This window comes from Dendrobates tinctorius, unplaced genomic scaffold (genome assembly GCF_039654945.1).
Source record: "Dendrobates tinctorius isolate UK_male_01 unplaced genomic scaffold, ASM3965494v1 ptg000075l, whole genome shotgun sequence".
In the NCBI taxonomy this organism is placed as follows: Eukaryota; Metazoa; Chordata; class Amphibia; order Anura; family Dendrobatidae; genus Dendrobates; species Dendrobates tinctorius.
Genome location: NW_027361743.1, coordinates 19,840,433 through 19,860,767, shown reverse-complemented (window position 1 = coordinate 19,860,767; position 20,335 = coordinate 19,840,433). Strand labels below are relative to the sequence as shown.

At 42.7% G+C, this 20,335-nt stretch overlaps 1 protein-coding gene across 4 annotated transcripts in view; it reads right to left on the bottom strand.

The window, feature by feature from the left end:
* CRYL1 (crystallin lambda 1) overlaps window positions 1-20,335 on the bottom strand; it is a 267,981-nt gene that overhangs the window by 126,977 nt on the left and 120,669 nt on the right. For all 4 annotated transcript variants that reach the window (XM_073583059.1, XM_073583058.1, XM_073583060.1 and 1 more), the window contains one exon: window positions 19,124-19,250. In XM_073583059.1, the coding sequence (XP_073439160.1) occupies window positions 19,124-19,250 (127 nt within the window). The remainder of the gene's footprint in view (window positions 1-19,123; window positions 19,251-20,335) is intronic.

The following is a 20,335-nucleotide window of genomic DNA, read 5'->3' as shown; positions in this document are numbered from 1 at the left end:
ATCTGGGCAATAAAAATGAAAAAAACATATACGGTACATAATGGGAGGAATAGGGCTAAGCAACAGCACATGTGAAAAAAACTTGGGTATACTAATAGATCACAGGCTGAACATGAGTCAACAGTGTGATGCAGCAGCAAAAAAGGCAAATACAATTTCTAGGATGTATTAACAGAAGCATACAGTCTAGATCACATGAAGTCATTATTGGTCTCTTTGGTCAGGCCTCATCTGGAATACTATGCACAGTTTTGAGCATGATATTTTAAAAAAGACATAAACAAACTGGAGCAAGTTCAGAAAAGAGCGACCAGAATGGTGACCGGTCTGCAAACCATGTCCTATGGGGAAGAGTTGCAGGATTTGGGAATGTTTAGCTTGCAAAAGAGAAGACTGAGAGACTTAATAGCTTTCTACAAATCTCAAGGGCTGTCACATTGTAGAAGGATGATCTTTATTCTCATTTTCACAAGCAAAGACTAGAAGCAATGGGATGAAACTGAATGGGAGGAGACACAGATTAGATATTAAAAAAAACTTTTGGACAGTGAGGGTGATCAATGAGTTGAACAGGCTGCCACGGGAGGTGGCGAGTTCTCCTTCAATAGAAGTCGTCAAACAGAGGCTGGACAGACATCTGTCTGGGATGATTTAGTGAATCCTGCTTTGAGCAGGGGGTTGGACCAGATGGCCCAGGAGGTGCCTTCCAACGCTACCATTCTATGATTCTATGAATGAGAAGCAAAATAACACATACAGTGCCTTGAACCAGGGGAAGAGTCCTGAGGAGATTATTTGCATATTCCCAGTGCTCTCTGGGATAAGTGAAGAGTCTCCTCGAGCTCAACGATCACTGGGTTTTGGCCGTTGCAGCTGAAAAGAGGAAATCGGAAAACCAGGGGAAGAGTCATAAGGAGATTATTTGCATATTCCCAGTGCCTTCTGGGATAAGTGAAGAGTCTCCGCGAGCTCAACGATAACTGGGTTTTGGCCGTTGCAGCTGATAAGAGGAAATCGGAAAACCGAATTTTGGCTCATCTTTCATCGTTTTTAAGAAATCTCAATATGGAAGAGAACAGGAGCCATTTGGTGAGCTGCATTTCTTGCTACATGTTCACAGACTTACCAGTGGAAAAGCCAAACTTCACATGCCACAAATGCAAGCTTGTGTCCCTGTTGGAGGAAAAGTTGCAAAATCTCAAAGAGAGGTTAGCTACGTTGAAGATCATAAAGGAAGGTGAAGAGTTCTTGGACAGAGCAGAATTATCTCTTCATGTTACAGAAAGAGAAGAAATTCGAAGTGCACCTGAAGAAACAGAGGAATGGAGACATGTGACCCAGAGAAGCAGGAGGATCAGGAGGCAGTCAGCACCCATACTTCTCAGGAACCAGTACCAGGCTCTCACGCAGGAAAACGATGAAGAAATACATCAGGATAAGACTTTGCCCACAAACAACCTTGTACGCCTTCAGAGTCCTCCTGGATGGAGAAAGAAAAATGTTGTGAAGAAGAAACGGAGAGTGGTGGTCAAGGGGGATTCCCTATTGAGAGGAACAGAGGCCGCTATCTGCAGACCGGATATAACTTCAAGAGAAATGTGCTGTCTTCCAGGTGCAAAAATTAAAGATGTGTCTGACAGGATATCAGGACTCTTCAGACCTACAGATGACTACCCATTCCTGCTACTACATGTGGGGACAAATGACACCGCAAGAAACGACCTGGAAATCATCTGCAGAGACTTTGAAGACTTAGGCAAGAAAGTGAAAGAACTGGGAGCGCAGGTGGTCTTCTCTTCCATCCTCCCAGTGGATGGCCATGGAACAAGGAGGTGGAATAAGATTCTGCAGGTGAACAACTGGCTACGTCGATGGTGCCGTCAGCAATGATTTGGATTTCTGGATCACGGAGTGAATTACCTATACGATGGACTACTTGCTAGAGATGGGGTGCACCTTACGAAGACTGGAAAACATGTATTTGGAAGTCGCCTTGCTACACTTGTAAGGAGACCTTTAAACTAGAACAACATGGGAAGGGAAGCAAAAGACCAGAAAAAGCCATACACCTGACAAATGCTATTGAGAACTCTGCTATTAGAAGTGAAAAGGAAGAACAAAGACAAAAGAATCTAATTAATAAAAATATTGGAGAAAGAGAAACCAATCACAAACTAAAATGTTTCTATACTAATGCACAAAGCATGGGCAACAAACAAGGAGAATTGGAACTACTAACACAGGAAAAGAAATATGATGTCATTGGAATCACTGAAACTTGGTGGGACAATACACATGATTGGAATACAAGACTAGAAGGATACAACTTATTTGCAAGAAACAGACTTGATAAACGAGGAGGAGGTGTCGCATTGTATGTTAGAAACGCGTATATCTGCACAGAGATTGAAGCTTCAGAGACTGGGAGTTCTGTGGAAACTGTTTGAGTAAGAATACAAGGACAGAACAATGGAAAGGACACCATTGTAGGCATTTACTACAGGCCGCCTGTGCAAGCTGAAGATATGGATGAACTCTTTATGCATCAAATGGCCAAGTTCTCCAAAAAATATGACATAGTTGTCATTGGAGATTTCAACTATCCAGCCATTTGTTGGGAATCTCTCTCAGGCAAAACTAACAGATCAAGGAAATTCTTATCCTCTCTTGCTGACAACTTTATCTTCCAAAAGGTAGGGGAGAAAACAAGGGGAACTGCTACCTTGGATCTAATCCTTATAAACAGGGAGGAAATGGTTGAGGAGGTAAAAGTGGCTGGGACCCTAGGAGGTAGCGACCATGCTATTTTAGAATTTTGGATAACTAGAGGAGGAAGACCTGTGAAGACTCAGACGTCAAGGTTAGATTTCAGAAAGGCAGATTTTAAGGGATTCAGAAAGAGAATTGGAGGGATCCAATGGCTGGATATCCTTAAAGACAAAAAAGTCCAGGAAGGATGGGAGATCTTGAAAAATGAAATTCTCAAAGCACAATTGTTAACAATTCCGAAAAGAGGGATGAATAGGAAGCATTTAAGGAAACCAGGATGGATGAACACAGAACTTAAGCATATGCTAAAAAGGAAGAAAAAAATGTTTATAAAATGGAAAGAGGGAGGCATATCTAAAGAAGAATATAATGCTGTCTGCAGAACCTGCAGGGCACAAATCAGATTATCTAAAGCTGACAATGAATTAAGGCTTGCAAGAGATGTCAAAAGCAATAATAAAGGATTTTGGGGATATGTCAAAAGTAAAAGAAAAGTCAAAGATGCTATAGGATTTTTACAGGATGAAAATGATGAAATGTTAAAACAGGATGTTGAGAAGGCCGAACTTTTAAATTCCTATTTTGCATCTGTTTTCGCTCAGAAACGAAATGTAACATCAACTGTTCTTCACTGTCCTATTAAGGGAATAGAAGAATCCAGGATATCTATAAACGGAAAGGTGGTGAGGAAACACTTAGCTAACCTAAATGAATTCAAGTCTCCAGGTCCAGATGAATTACACCCCAGAGTACTGAAGGAGATAGCAGAAGAAATTTTGAACCCCTCTCCATAATCTTTGAAAATTCTTGGAGAACAGGAGAAGTGCCAGAAGACTGGAGAAGAGCAAATGTTGTTCCTATCTTCAAAAAGGGGAAGAAGGTGGACCCAGGCAACTATAGGCCGGTGAGTCTGACTTCTATACCAGGAAAGATCTTTGAACAAATTATTAAACAACATGTATGTCAATACCTGGATAAGAATGAAGTGATTAAACAGAGTCAACATGGGTTTGTAACTAATAAGTCATGTCAGACTAACTTAATTTCCTTCTATGATGGAATCACTGATTGGGTGGATCAAGGAAATACTGTAGATATAGTATACCTTGACTTCAGCAAAGCATTTGACAAAGTATCTCATACAATCCTTATTGAAAAAATGACTAAGTATGGAATGGACAAGGCAACTGTTAGGTGGATTCATAACTGGCTTAGTGATCGAACCCAAGAGTGGTCGTAAATGGCTGCACATCCAGTTGGAAGAATGTCTCAAGTGGGGTACCACAGGGCTCTGTCCTGGGCCCTGTATTGTTCAACATCTTTATCAACGATTTAGATGAAGGAGGGTAAACTGATTAAATTTGCTGATGACACAAAGCTAGGAGGGATAGCTAAAAGTAGAGAAGAGAGAGAGAGGGGATTCAAAAAGATATAAATAAACTGGAGAAGTGGGCAGCAACTAACAGAATGGTTTTTAACAGGGAAAAATGCAAAGTACTACATCTGGGCAATAAAAATGAAAAAAGCATATACAGAATGGGAGGAATAGGGCTAAGCAACAGCACATGTGAAAAAGACTTGGGTATACTAATAACAGACTGAATATGAGTCAACAGTGTGATGCAGCAGCAAAAAAGGCAAATGCAAGTCTAGGATGTATTAACAGAAGCATACAGTCTAGATCACGTGAAGTCATTATTTCCCTCTACTCCTCTTTGGTCAGACCTCATCTGGAATATTGTGTCCAGTTTTGGGCGCCACATTTTAAAAAAGACATCAACAAACTGGAGCAAGTTCAGAAAAGAGCGACCAGAATGGTGACCGGTCTGCAAACCCTGTCTTATGAGGAAAGGTTGCAGGATTTGGGAATGTTTAGTTTGCAAAAGAAAAGACTGAGATGAGACTTAATAGCTGTCTACAAATATCTAAAGGGCTGTCACATTGTAGAAGGATCATCTTTATTCTGATTTGCACAAGGAAAGACTAGAAGCAATGGGATGAAACTGAATGGGAGGAGACACAGATTAGATATTAGAAAAAACTTTTTGACAGAGTGATCAATGAGTGGAACAGGCTGCCACGAGAAGTGGTGAGTTCTCCTTCAATGGAAGTCTTCAAACAAAGGCTGGACAGACATCTGACTGGGATGATTTAGCGAATCCTGCTTTGAGCAGGGGGTTGGACCAGATGGCCCAGGAGGTCCCTCCCAACTCTACGATTCTATGATTCTATGAACCATCCCCACTATCAAACATGTTGGTGGCATCATCATGCTGTTAAGATGCTTTTTTTCAGCAGACACAGGGAAGCTGGTCAGAGTTGATGGGAAAATGGATGGATTTAGATACAGGGAAATCCTGGAGGAAAACCTGTTAGAGGCTACAAAAGACTCAAGACTGGGGCGTAGGTTCACCTTCCATAATGGAATGGTTGAGGTCAACGCATATTCATATGTGTGAATGGCCCAGTCACAGTCCAGACCTAAATCCCATTAAGAATCTGTGGAAAAACTTGACAATTGCTGCTCACAGATTCTTCCATCCAATCTCACTTTCAGCCACTAAAGCTATGTTTCCCCAATGAGTATTTAGGGAGTTTTTACGCTGCATATTTTCAAAAAAATGAAAGCAACCTAACTTAAGTAATGGGTGCAGATATGGTGCAGAAGATCTGCAATCTCAAAAGCTCATCATAGAAATGTAGCCTAAATGTGCAAAGCTGGTAGAGAAATACCCCAAAACACTTGCAGCACAAATTGCAGCGAAAAGTGGTTCTACAAAATATTGATTCAGGGGTACTGTACACAAATGCACGTCACAATTTTCAGATTTGTATTTTTAAAAAATAATTGGAAAACTATGTTTCATTTCCTTTTATACTTTACACATACTTGCTACTTTGTGTTGGTAAAATACAAATAAAATACATTTAGGTTTGTGTAACATGAAAAATGCACTAAAGTTCACTAGGTATGAAGAGAAGACGTTTTCAAGGCAATGTATACTATTGTATATATATATTTTTATAGCAAAGGATAGCATTTTAAATGAAGATAACCATCCTTTCCTACAGTACACTGTACATGTAAACAATAGGAATATATTCCATATTGAGAAATAAATGTGCTTAAAAAATGTTGAAAGTAATACCTTTTATTAAAAAGTCATCAACTACAAAATATGAACAACCATGTAAAGTGTGAGGCTGATAAATATCAAACATATTATTGTAGGTGAAACTGAAGACAATATATTCACTAGACTCGAATAATATATCTAATGACCACTGACAATTACGGTGCATTTCCAAGTGCAAATGCCTGTAACAAAAAAGGAAGATTTAGGCTATGTGCACACGCGTGGAATTGCCGCGGTAATTTCCGCGGCAATTCAGCAACTCTATGCCGCGGGAAAATCGCGATCATTCGCGCAAAGCATTACTGGGACCGGAACATGCTGGGAGCGTGGTGAGAGGCGGGAAGGACTCCGGCGGCCGTCGGAAGGTGAGAATAACAATATTTTTATTTACATTCTATTTTTTACAGGATTATGGTACCCAGAGTCTCTCCTCCTCCAGACCCTGAATACCATCCGCACATGAAGTGCTCACTTCACGCATGGTGGGCACAGCCACAGGCGAAATATGCGCGTTTCAATGCAATCCTATGGGTGCGGAATCCTTGCGATTCCGCAAAAAGAATGAGCATGCTGTGGATTTTTCCGCATTAGCACAGCATTGCGGAATCCCATAGGATTGCATGGGATGCGGGTTTTTGCGTTTTCGTGGCGATTCCGCCTGTAAAAAAATCCACGAAAACGCAAAGAAACTGCTACGTGTGAACACAGCCTTAGGCTGATTGCAGACGGACTTTTTAGCCCTGCGGATTTTTCCGCGCAGAATGGAAGAAATTCGCAGGTCAAATGACCTGCATTTGTCCTGCGGATTTCTTCCATTTTTTCAGCGGTTTTCGTGCAGTTTTCCACTGCGGATTCCCCCCTGCGGATTTGGAGACAGGGGAGGTGGAAAACCGCACAAAAGAAGTAACATGCTGCGGATTTTGTACCGCAGGAAAACCGCGCGGAAAAATCCGCAGCGTCTGCACAGCGGTTTTTTCTCTCTTTGCTTTCTATGGTACTGTACATCACAATGCGGATATGCAGCGTTTCTGCGTGGAAAAATCCGCTGCGGATCCGCTGGATATCGGCATCGTGTGCACACAGCCTTAATGTGCTTGGCCAACTTGTACACAAACCTCGATATTAGCTACAAAAGCTGTGATGTCCAGTCCATACCCAATCCAACCTTAGTTTAGTCAGATGTACCCAGATGATGGTAGAGTTTTTGTTGGTCCTTTAAGACTTCATTTCCACTATGAGATTTTGGTGAGTTTTTGATGTTGTAGATTTTCTGCACCATTTCTGCACCCAAGTAAAATAGGTTACTTGCATTTGTTCATAAATACGCAGCATAAAAAAGTCACCAAAAACTCATTGTGGTAACATTGCCTAAGGTCATGTTCAGTATTTGGTCAGTATCTTACATCAGTATTCACAAGCCAAATCCACTAACAGACTGTCCAGGAGTTGGCGGATGCTTTAGTCCAGCTCTGGGAGGAGATCCCTCAGGAGAACATCCACCGCCTCATCAGAAGCATGCCCAGGCGTTGTAGGGAGGTCATACAGGCACGTGGAGGTCACACACACTACTGAGCATCAATTCCTTGTCTTGAGGCATTTCCACTGAAGTTGGATCTGCCTGTAATTTGATTTTCCACTTTGATTTTGAGTACCATTCCAAATCCAAACGTCCATGGGATATTAATTTTGATTTACATTGATCATTTTTATGTTTTATTGTTCTCAACGCATTCCACTATGTAATGAATAAAGATTTGCAACAGGAATATTTAATCCAGTGATATCTAGGATGTGGCATCTTCGTGTTCCCTTTATTTTTTTGAGCACTGTATGAGCAAAAGCCTTATGAGTTTAGTATCATCGTAATCATTATGACCTGAAGAATCAGACTGCCAGAACAATTGCATCACAGAATAAATGCTGTAAAATATAAACTCAAGAAACAATGGGGGGAATTGCATCTTTTGATGTAAAAATAAAAAATTAATGGCACCTGAAACAAGCCGAGAAAACAACGAAAGAGCGAAATTGAAAATCGTCCGGGTCCTTAATGGGTTGAACTTCCCATGAAGGGAATTCTAGTTTACCACTTTAGTCTGTGATAAATCTTGGTTTGATGTTATTTAGTCAATACCCTGGACTGGTAAGATTACCAATCCATCAATTGCTTAAATTAAGTCCTCTGATAGGGAGTCTAAACTGGGAATAATGCAAAAGGAGGAAGGCTTGGTGAATGCAAGCTTTTAATAAGCGTCAAATGGTAAAAATGGCCTAATCTGGTAATTGAAGTGCTTAGTACGAGTAAATTCTTAGGAGACACACAACATTTTCATAATCGGGAATAAAACCGTTGTTAAAAGTCTTACAGTCTCAGTCTCCTTAATAATTAGATCATTTCAAGAGATTATCACAACGTGTAAAAACATAGAGTGTATTCCTTTGTTTAATCTCATTGCATTGTCACCTGAAACAATAACGTGACATTAAATTCCCTTCTCCGGTTACAAGGCATCAAAGTTTGCTGCACCCACCCTCAATACAGTCTTGTACTATATTTTCAAGGAAATGTCATATGAAATTCACCATTAGCATAAATCTAACCTTGTAGATATGTCCCATTTTACACAGGGGCCCAAAATGTTTATTCTCTAACCTTGTTCCCACATACACAGCAGACTAATGTAGGCCCAAATAATGTGTACGGGGGAGCCGACCAACTGATTGTCTGATTTCAGACTGCTGATCACATTTTTCATTGATCACAATGAGATAAGCCTCCAGCAGAGATGTCGGTCAGCGACTTTCTAATAGAGATCATAGAAGTGTTCGGCTGAGCAAGCACTACTGTGCATGGAAGAGATGGTCGTAGGCCGAACGATCATTCGTCCGATTGTCATCTAATGTGTATGGCCGGGTTTACAAATGCTTTGTTGTTCTTTGATGTTTCTGACCTTTTCACTGAGTTTTGGTTCAAGTTCAAAAATAGTAAAATTGCCTTTGACGAGTCCTTTGTCAGTTCTCTAGGCACAGGGATATCAGAAGTAGCTCAATATTCCATTTGGAACATACATTATTGTGAACTCGACTTTCACTTAGGCCTGTTTCACACATCAGTTTTTTTCGTCAGTTAAAATCCGCTAAAATGGCGGACAACGGATCCGTTCCTGTACTGACCACAACGTTTGGCACCGGACCGTTGTTTTAACGGATCCGTCGAAGGAAGAATTTTAAAGGAACCGCTGCCGAGAGAGAGAGAGAATTTGTTTTCAGCCGGCAGAACAGGGTTTAGGGTTAAATTTGCGGCCGAGGCAAATCCTCCGGGCATGTGCAATGTAAAATGCGGATCCGGCCCCCCGAAAAAACGTTGCAATGTCCGTCCAGGCATGTCGGCGGACGCCAAAATTTTGGCGGATCTGCAAAAAAACGGATCCAACGGATGGCCATCCGTCAAGATCCGCCGGTAATGCAACTCAATGGGGAAAAAAACGGATCCGCCAAGAAAAATGGCAGATCCATTTTTTTTGCAAAACAGCAGATTTTGACTGATGGTAAAATACGGATGTGTGAATCAGGCCTTACCCGATGTATAAGGTTTCTATGCATTTAAATTTAGATTAGAACATTAGAAAAGGTGTGGCAGAGTTCTATGCAAAGTGATTTTTGCCTTGAGAGATTTTATGGGAAGCAGCAATTAACGTCACGTTTTCCAACACATGCATGGATAAGTGAAAGCCATATTAACATAACAGGAAAACCTTTGCTAACAGAAAACGTATTGGAAAACTGCATTGATAATTGAGCGGACTGGGGACATGAGACATTGAAGTAGCTGTCCACTACATAGACAACCCTTTCTTTTAGCTTATTCTCACCTCCTGTGCCATGGACAACCCTATTAATCATCAAAATTCAATTTTACAATATTTTATTTTACAAAAATTGATCAGATCTTATCAGCTCTGGTGCTAGACAGATGTAAGCAGTGAACAAGTTCAGAACAGCCCATCTCCATTCACTGTGTAGTGGCTGCTGCCGAGAACAGAAGCTCAAGGGAATAGGATCGGAGATACCGTTCTCGGAAGCGGCAGCTACATAGTGAACAGAGGTGGGCTGATCCAGCTTAGTTCTCTCCATGCTCCTTGGCTGTCTCTGATGGCCAGAATCCCAATCTGCTCCTGCTAGACAGTGGGTGGTGGGAAATAGGTAAAAAAAGGATAACTGTTGATTCTCACTTGCCCATCCATGACTGCCAGATTTTGTGCATGGCCGGCAAGGATCATGCTCTCGTCCTGTTCTAAGAGGCAAGATTACTGCCGGTTGTTCAAGAGACCTGACAATTCCTGACAGGAGGACTTCGATGCCATATCAGCAGTGTCTCTCACCTCCCGATGCAAAAGTGAATGGTTCTGGAAAACATCTTTAAGTGGCAGTAATGTGTGTTATGCAGAACTATTGTTACGGTTCTGCAGCACAGAACTAGGGTAGGAGGGGGAAAACTAACCCTGCACTGTGACTAGGCTGATACCCTACGATGGGGTGGGCGACCCATTCCTTGTGAATAGACCCACCGACGATCCAAGGTTAATCTCAAGCGAAGACCTATAGATAGGGGGAAGGGGGTCCCTGAAAGATCTAAGGACTGGGTACAAAAACGGGTGACCTCCTAATATGAAAACAAAGAGAAGGCTGCAGAAACAAACTGAAAACAGAAACTAAAGCCCCCGTTACACATAGCGATATCGCTAGCAATATCGCTGTAATGTCACCGATTTTGTGACGTAGCAGCGATATTGCTAGCGATGTCGCTGCATGTGATACTTACCTCCGACCCGCTCCCCCGCTGCTCATCGTTGGTCACGCGAGAACGTCCTGGACCATTCCTCGTCAGCCACTTCCTGCTGAGCTTCCTGTGGCGCCGACGAGCGAGGCGTGGACGCGGGCGGGAGGACGTCAGGATCACCGCGTCTGACAGGTAAGTAGCGACCGCCGACCGCTGCGATCTGCCTGTGTGGCAGCTCACTAGCAACCACTTAGCGATGCACCAGCGATCCATATAGTTGTCAGGATCGCTGGTGCATCGCTAAGTGTAACGGTACCCTAAGACGTCCACAGCTTTTACCCAGGAATTGTCCTCGGGACCGAAACCCTTCCAGGGCACGAGATAAGCCTCCTCTGTGCCACCTGGAATCAAGAATGCATGAAATCTCAAACTCACAGTCCTCATCAATTGGAGGAGCAGACGGTATAGCCACCTTATCAGGCATGTCAACTTTCTTCAGCAAAGATACATGAAAAACTGAATTAATTTTCCATGACGAAGGAATGTCAAATCTGACCACTGCCAAGTTGACAATCTGAACCACCTTGAAGGGTCCTACAAACTTAGGCCCCAACTTTTTAGACGGGATCTTTAAATGCAGATTCCTAGAGGACAACCAAACCATGTCCCCAACAACAAACCTCGCCTCTCTTCTTTTCTTGTCAAAATATTTCTTAGACCTCCTATTAGTCAGATTCAGATTATGGCGCACACTGGTCCAAACCCTTTCCAAATTTCCAGAAAAACTCTCCTCCTCCGGCACCGTTACCCCCAATCCTAGAAAAAAGACCGAAAGATGGATGCTTCCCAATACAACAAAAAAAGGAGAACGCCCAGCCGAAGATGTATAATTATTGAGAGCAAACTCAGCTAATGGTAGATATTCCGACCACATCTCCTGATTATCTGCTACAAAACATCTCAAAAACTGCTCAACATCCTAGTTCTTCCTCTCGGTCTGTCCATCGGACTCTGGATGATAACCCGACGAAAATGACAAATGAACCTTAAGTCTGTCACAAAAGGCACGCCAAAATCGAGCCACAAACTGTGGTCCCCTATCGGAGAAAATGTCCTTGGGGACACCATGGAGTCTGACAATCTCTTTCACAAATGCCCTGGCAAGTGTCTTAGCGCAGGGTAATTTATTGAACGGGACCAGATGACACATCTTACTAAACCAGTCTACCACAATCCAAATGACAGAAAAACCCTCAGAGACCGTCAGGTCGGTGATAAAATCCATTGCAAGATGCGTCCATGGGGAACTAGGAACCTCTAATGGCCACAGCAACCCTGCCGCTGGAGCATAAGAAGCCTTAGACCTAGCGCACACGGTACACTGACACACCCACTTGACGATCTCTCTTAGCCACCCCGGCCACCAGAAATTCCGGCCGATTGACTTTCTAGTTTCGGCAATCCCTGGATGACCCACCAAACAAGACTCATGACATTCCGTAAAAAAAGCCCTCCTCAGGGCTTTAGGCACAAATAATTTCCCATACGGAGTGTTGGTTGGTGCTGCATCCTGGGCTTTAAGAATGCTATTTTCCAACTCAGAACCTAAAGCTGCCACCACCACCCTTTTCTGCAGAATATATTCCTCCTTTTCAGTATTAACCGCTGGAGAGAAACTTCGAGACAAAGCATCAGCTTTAACATTCTTTGTCCCAGGGATATACAGTATGTTACAGAGAAATGGAACCGGGCAAAAAACAATGCAAAATTCTCGGTTCCCAACATCGCAGTTGAGCTCCGCATCCAAAAATTTCTTAGAAAAGAACGCACAGGGATGTATCCCATCCTCTCCCTCCTGTGACAACTATAAACCAAGTGAAAAAGACCAACACTGGAATCTTCATAAAAAACTTCTTACCGTGTGGGTCCCAAATGCGTTGCCTGGAGGCTTGTACATGTTAACCTCCTGTAATTTAGTTTTTAAATCTGGATTGAATAAAAACTTTTTTATGAAGATGCAAGTGCCGTCTTTTTCACTTGGTTTATCACTTGTTGGAGTACCCTTGCCGAGCACCGGACAGATGAGCTGATTGCTTTTATCTCCTGCATTATTATGCAGAACTGTGCCACAGCTCCTGCAGACCTGCTTTGTAAAAGAAATAAATGGACAAAAATGCTCCTTATTCTCTCTTAATGGCTCACTCACATGAGCAATGATTCTCTCTTCTGAGAGAATTGGATCAATAATGGTAATGACCCAAGACTCAAACGCTGATCAGAGTGTCATTACCATAATTGATCCGAGAGTCAGATTACCGTGATCCGTTTCTCTCGGAATTTAAAGGAGCTTCCCCACGAACAAAAGTTCATTTTAATCAATAGATCTTGGAATAATAATAACTTCAACATTTGGATGTGTTTAAATAGAATTGTCATGATCCATGCTGGATTATGACAAGTTTTGAATAAGTAACCTTTTTTTTCCTTTGAGCTGGTTGCTTGGAGTTGGTTTTGCCCCGGTGGCCATTGGGGTCATTGCACAGTGGTGTCTTTTGTTCTAGTTTGCCCCCGGTGGTGGCTAGCGTTATTACACGGGAATCACTAGCAGGTGTTATTGCTCTGGCTTTCCTATAAAGGAGTGTCAGGTGGTTGCAATCACTGTTGGTGATATTGGTCTTTTCCAGCCATCCTTGGTGAAGGAAGGAGCTAGAGAGAGTTCCTGGCAGCTCAGTCGGAATCCTGCAGTGGCAGCTATGGTGACAGCGAGGAGGCCTGGCAAAGCTTGGAGGAGTGGCAGCTATGGTGTGAGCGAGGAGTTCTTGTAAAGCATGGTGGAGTGGCAGCTATGGTGTCAGCGAGGACTTCTTGCAAAGCTTGGTGGAGTGGGAGCTATGGTGAAAGCTGCACTCAGATGTTGGACTCTGTTGCTGGAAGAGAGCTGCACTCAGATGCTGGACTCAGTTGCTGGAAAACTACACTCAGATGCTGGACTCTGCTGCTGGAAGGCTGCACTCGGGTGCTGGACTCTGTTGCTGTAAAGCTGCACTCAGATGCGGGATTCTGTTGCTGGAAAGCTGCACTCAGGTGTTGGATCCAGTTGGAGGAAACGATGCACTCAGGTGTCGGACTCTGCTGCTGGGAGCATTAGCAACAGAGCAAAGCTAAGTGGTGTTTCCCTGTTTGTCACTTTCCTCAATGTGTGTTTTAGTGCAGTGGTGGGATTAGTTTCTGCACCGTCCACTTCACTAGTAAGGGATTGGGTCAGGGCGAGCTAGGGATTTCAAGTATCCTGATCGGCGCCCGATGCGGAACCAGCCTAGGGATCGTTAGGAGTGTAGAGTCACTGACTCAGGGGAGTGCAGGAGGTCTCCACGTCCCCGTTCCCTATCGCAGGGCCACCATTGTAATTGTTTCCCCTTCCCCCGTGTCTTGTTGTTTTAGTTACCGGCCTGCGGGTCGTGTCACACAGGACAGTTACACGTGCCGTGTCTTGTTGTTTTAGTTACCGACCTGCGGGTCGTGTCACACAGTACGGGTCCACGTGACAAGAATGTTCTTGTGCCGAGATAATCTTATAAATGTGACCCTGCTGTGTACTGTGTAATGTCTGTGTCTGACTGTACAGGAACATGGTCTGATCATACTACAGCTCCTGGGCAGAGGAGGAAAGCAAAAGAGTATACAGACATTACAGCACATGTTCCCAGCTGAAGCCCCGTATAACATTGCTATCTAATAACACAATGCATAGCACTCATCTGAGTTATACACTCGTATGAGAGAGCCTTGAAAAGATGTTCTACAGTAGATGAGATATCTCAGAGTTACATTTTCTGTATTAATAGTTATTATATATATATTGAACCTGATACACAAATAATGTCCTGTTATGCTATCGCTGTCTGTATTATAAAGCTTCACTAGTCGCTGGTCACATTGATCAAGAATGATTATTATTTTATTAGCCAATAAAGATCTGACATAAACCTATCTGTCACAGCGACGACTTACACGGAAATACCATTATGCAGTAAGTGCACCCATTAGCTGGACCAGGGACTCGTCCCAATCCTGTGTCGCTTATTCAAGTAATGGCACGTTTTATCCAGGACGAAATTGCGGCCACACTAAGTCGTAATAAAACATAAAAGCAGGTTCCTAAGAAGTTCTGCAATTGCTGCTACTTATACCACACCTCAGGAACAGGGGCAGGAAAGGATTTACATTAAGATCAGCCTGTGTCATCATTTCTCCCAGCGTTTATAGCTGCATCTCTTCAAACCATTATCTTCCCTTAATACTCGGTAATCACGACTATTATCACATACGCCGCAGGGAAGGTGCAAATTAGAAAGAAAGTACGATAGAAAGAGTAGAAAACTAATTGGATTTTTGATTAATTTTATTTACATCTCACTTAAAGAGGTTGTCTCAAAAACATCTTTCCATATGGCCCCATAGAGGGTGAGTGCTCGTAAAAAGGAGTTCTGGTGGGTCTGGTGCGTTACGTTTCAGTCGCTGTAAGCAATTCTACTTTTTCCCTGCAGTTGAACAGCAAATTCTCTCCAGCTTTTCACTTTTGTATCCTTTATGGTTCATTTTCACAAGCAGATAATTGTTTAAATGATGAAAGATGCAATTGTAACTCACGAAGAGCAAACAATGTGAGACGAGAATCGTGAATGGGATGGTTGAATAACGATTAGTGATGAGTAGTAATGAGCGAACGTGCTCCATAAGGTGTTATCAGAGCATGCCTGTGTGTTATCCGTGCTCAAAAAATTTGTTCGAGTACCCGCGGCTGCATGCGTAACAAACAGGAAATCCCTGCATGTGTTGCAGCTGTCGATCAGCAGCGAGATATGCAGCCGCGGGGACTCAAACATATTATTTGAGCACGCCGAAGTCACCCGGTTAGCACCCGAGCATGGCGGATGACATCTTATCCCAGCATGTTCGCTCATCATCAATAACGATTGTTTCATCAGACATCGTGTTCTATAGACACACAGACACATACCAATTTAGGATGTCTCCTTTTCCTCAGCTAAAACAGTCATCATTATACAATCTTAAAAAGTTTAACGAGAATTTTTTTGCCCACCTAAATGATTTTATGCACAATGAACGAGCGTTTTTGGGCACATTGCTCATTCACTCAACCAATTCTGGATCATGCAGACATCTATGCAGCATGGTCCTAGCACAGACCGCAATGCGAGAACTGGCCGCAGGTCTCCTGGCCTGAGCATGACATCCTCAGAAAATTATATCAGGTCGCGAGTCTGTGCATTGTGATCCGTGCTTGGACCGTGCGGCACGGATGTCCGCGTGAGTCCTTATCATCAATGGTGGGGTCAGTAGCGTTAGAATCTGACTTATTATCGGCGACTGTAAATGCCCCTTTTGGGCTGGTCATCCATAAATGATTGTGAAAGCTGAACATCACGGCACCTCACCGAACAAAACAAAAGAGCAGAGTCGCTCACTCAACAACTCAACCCAACAACTTCTTTATGAGTGTGGCTAGCCGGAGCTGGGGCCAAGTTGTAAAATTGCAGCTCAGCCCCATGCAATTTAATGAGCTAAGCCGCATTACCACAAATATACGGATGCCACCGTGCAGGGTAACGCAATGAAGTCTAGCTGTGCCACAGTTATTGCGGTACTCCTTTAGTTTTCTGACTTTGTGAGGGTTGTTGGCTATTTATTTCTGTCTCATGAGTAAAGATACCAAGAATAATGTTATGTTTTAAGTTGCCAAGCCTTTGGTTTTTCTTGTAATGCCTGGCCGCAGCTTAATCTGCCTACTGAAATAAGCACGCATGCTCGGCTCATCTGAGCATGCTTTTTTAATGCAGAAGCCCAAGATCTAATTTGCCAGCCAGGCAAGTAAAGAGATGGTCATAATTTAGCATTTAACCTCAAATTTTAGGATTCTTGCCCTCCACAAATACTCCTACAGATGTTGTGACGTTTACAGTGAGAAACCACTTGACTGTAATCAGGGTGTCATGATTTTAGAGCGGCCCATTCTACCACATTGCAACAAGCACAGCAAACAGAAATTGGCACAAATTCATTCAAAGGATGTTAATCCTCTCACGTACAGGCTTTAACGAAAACCTCAGGTAAACTTTATTGCACAAGCTGGCACGTTACGAATATCCAGAACATGGCATATGCCCCTACTTGTCTATGCTAGACGTCAAGGACGTTGGATGAGGTTAAATTATGTGTTCCAAATTGTCCTTTACATGAATACATACCATAACGAAGGTAAATACACAGTTCTACACGTCAGAGACTCGGTTACAGGGTACAGGCGGGCAAGACAGAAGCATAGTCAGACTGTCCGAGGTCAGGATAAACGAAAAGGCAAGGCGGGCAGATAACAGGTGAGACAAAACAGGAATACGCCAATACAGGAAGCTAGACACTGAGCTACTATGAACCTAAGTTCAGGCAAGGACTGGAGGGAGCAGAGACAGTGTGACCCGTGAACCATAGGACAAGATCAGGTTCAATCAATGCCAGCACTAATATACAGATCCTGCAAGGGTCTACAATAAGTCTGTATGAACAGAGCCTAAAACCATACGCAGTTTATTCCCCCTGAAACCCATATAGTTGAAGCTGCAGAATTTGAGTTCCACAGCAAAGAAGTCAAACTATGACCCTTATTTTTATGTTCTAATAAATTACAAATGGAACAGCTTAAAATGGTTACGTGTTCTATCCACGTTTATCACGTAAGTAATAGACGTCTGAATGAGGTCCAATATGTTATACAGTGGGGCAAAAAAGTATTTAGTCAGTCAGCAATAGTGCAAGTTCCACCACTTAAAAAGATGAGAGGCGTCTGTAATTTACATCATAGGTAGACCTCAACTATGGGAGACAAACTGAGAAAAAAAAATCCAGAAAATCACATTGTCTGGTTTTTTTTCATTTTATTTGCATATTATGGTGGAAAATAAGTATTTGGTCAGAAACAAGCAATCAAGATTTCTGGCTCTCACAGACCTGTAACTTCTTCTTTAAGAGTCTCCTCTTTCCTCCACTCATTACCTGTAGTAATGGCACCTGTTTAAACTTGTTATCAGTATAAAAAGACACCTGTGCACACCCTCAAACAGTCTGACTCCAAACTCCACTATGGTGAAGACCAAAGAGCTGTCAAAGGACACCAGAAACAAAATTGTAGCCCTGCACCAGGCTGGGAAGACTGAATCTGCAATAGCCAACCAGCTTGGAGTGAAGAAATCAACTGTGGGAGCAATAATTAGAAAATGGAAGACATACAAGACCACTGATAATCTCCCTCGATCTGGTGCTCCACGCAAAATCCCACCCCGTGGGGTCAGAATGATCACAAGAACGGTGAGCAAAAATCCCAGAACCACGCGGGGGGACCTAGTGAATGAACTGCAGAGAGCTGGGACCAATGTAACAAGGCCTACCATAAGTAACACACTACGCCACCATGGACTCAGATCCTGCAGTGCCAGACGTGTCCCACTGCTTAAGCCTGTACATGTCCGGGCCCGTCTGAAGTTTGCTAGAGAGCATTTGGATGATCCAGAGGAGTTTTGGGAGAATGTCCTATGGTCTGATGAAACCAAACTGGAACTGTTTGGTAGAAACACAACTTGTCGTGTTTGGAGGAAAAAGAATACTGAGTTGCATCCATCAAACACCATACCTACTGTAAAGCATGGTGGTGGAAACATCATGCTTTGGGGCTGTTTCTCTGCAAAGGGGCCAGGACGACTGATCCGGGTACATGAAAGAATGAATGGGGCCATGTATCGTGAGATTTTGAGTGCAAACCTCCTTCCATCAGCAAGGGCATTGAATATGAAACGTGGCTGGGTCTTTCAACATGACAATGATCCAAAGCACACCGCCAGGGCAACGAAGGAGTGGCTTCGTAAGAAGCATTTCAAGGTCCTGGAGTGGCCTAGCCAGTCTCCAGATCTCAACCCTATAGAAAACCTTTGGAGGGAGTTGAAAGTCCGTGTTGCCAAGCGAAAAGCCAAAAACATCACTGCTCTAGAGGAGATCTGCATGGAGGAATGGGCCAACATACCAACAACAGTGTGTGGCAACCTTGTGAAGACTTACAGAAAACGTTTGACCTCTGTCATTGCCAACAAAGGATATATCACAAAGTATTGAGATGAAATTTTGTTTCTGACCAAATACTTATTTTCCACCATAATATGCAAATAAAATGAAAAAAAAACAGACAATGTGATTTTCTGGATTTTTTTTTCTCAGTTTGTCTCCCATAGTTGAGGTCTACCTATGATGTAAATTACAGACGCCTCTCGTCTTTTTAAGTGGTGGAACTTGCACTATTGCTGACTGACTAAATACTTTTTTGCCCCACTGTATATACGGTATATACGCTATAGCAAATCTAGTAACTTACTTGAATGAATATGGCGCCCTCTAATGCCGATTTCAAATCACTGAAGCCACTAATCAGAGAGATTTGCTCCTCAGAGCTCAGACTTCCTCTTAGCATTCCTGATTTTCTCAATTCTTTCATCTGCTTCCTAAAAGGGGAAAAGAATAACACAGAATTGTAAAATTGAAAAAAAAAGCTTCTTATTTCTTGTGTTCAGACATTGCTTGTTTTATGATCAGAATAGCTAAAAATCAGCAATATATTACGAGATAACTCTGGCTGTATGCCGTATTAATATTGTGGTCAATACTAAGCCTGTCTTAAAAAAAAAGTTAAGAAAAAAAAGCTGGATGAGAATTTAATTAATACGTTAGTAGTATATAGATGAGGGTAGAGACTGAATAAGGTCAAGGTCACACTACCGTATTACACGGCCAAGTGCTATGCGATAAAACACCGGAGAGCACTCTGCCCAGTGTTATTCCATGGGCCAGATTACATCTGCAATTATTTTCTCATGCTGATTCGGTGCTCATACCCATTAGCGTTAATAAAATTAGTCCGATGTTGCTGAAAAGTTAGACGTGTGTCATGTGAGTACAATGCGATTTTTCTCACCTAGCATTTGTACAACATCCGTATGACATGCATATGCAATCTGTATGCAATGCGAATTTAACATGAGCTTTTACATAGGGTAATTCTCTATGTCATTTAAAGATAGGCTTCTTACAAAACATTCTTTAATATTGATAGATAGAAATATGTGAGATACACTGCTCAAAAAAATAAAGGGAACACTTAAACAACAGCATGTAAATCAAACTTCTGTGAAATCAAACAGTCCACTTAGGAAGCAACACTGATTGACAATCAGTTTCACATGCTGTTGTGCAAATGGAATAGACAACAGATGGAAATTATTGGCAATTATCAAGACATCCTCAATAAAGGAGTGGTTCTGCAGGTGGGGACCACAGACCACATCTCAGTACCAATGCTTTCTGGCTGATGTTCTGGTCACTTTTGAATGTTGGTTGTGCTTTCACACTCATGGAAGGAGTGCAAGGAGGAACAGGAGGAGCGCTGCCAGACCCCTGCAAAATGACCTCCAGCAGGCCACAAATGTGCATGTGTCTGCACAAACGGTTAGAAACCAACTCCGCAGAAGGGGGTTGTGCTCACAGCCCAACACCGTGCGGCCCTCCTAAGAAATGCCACCCCACACCATTA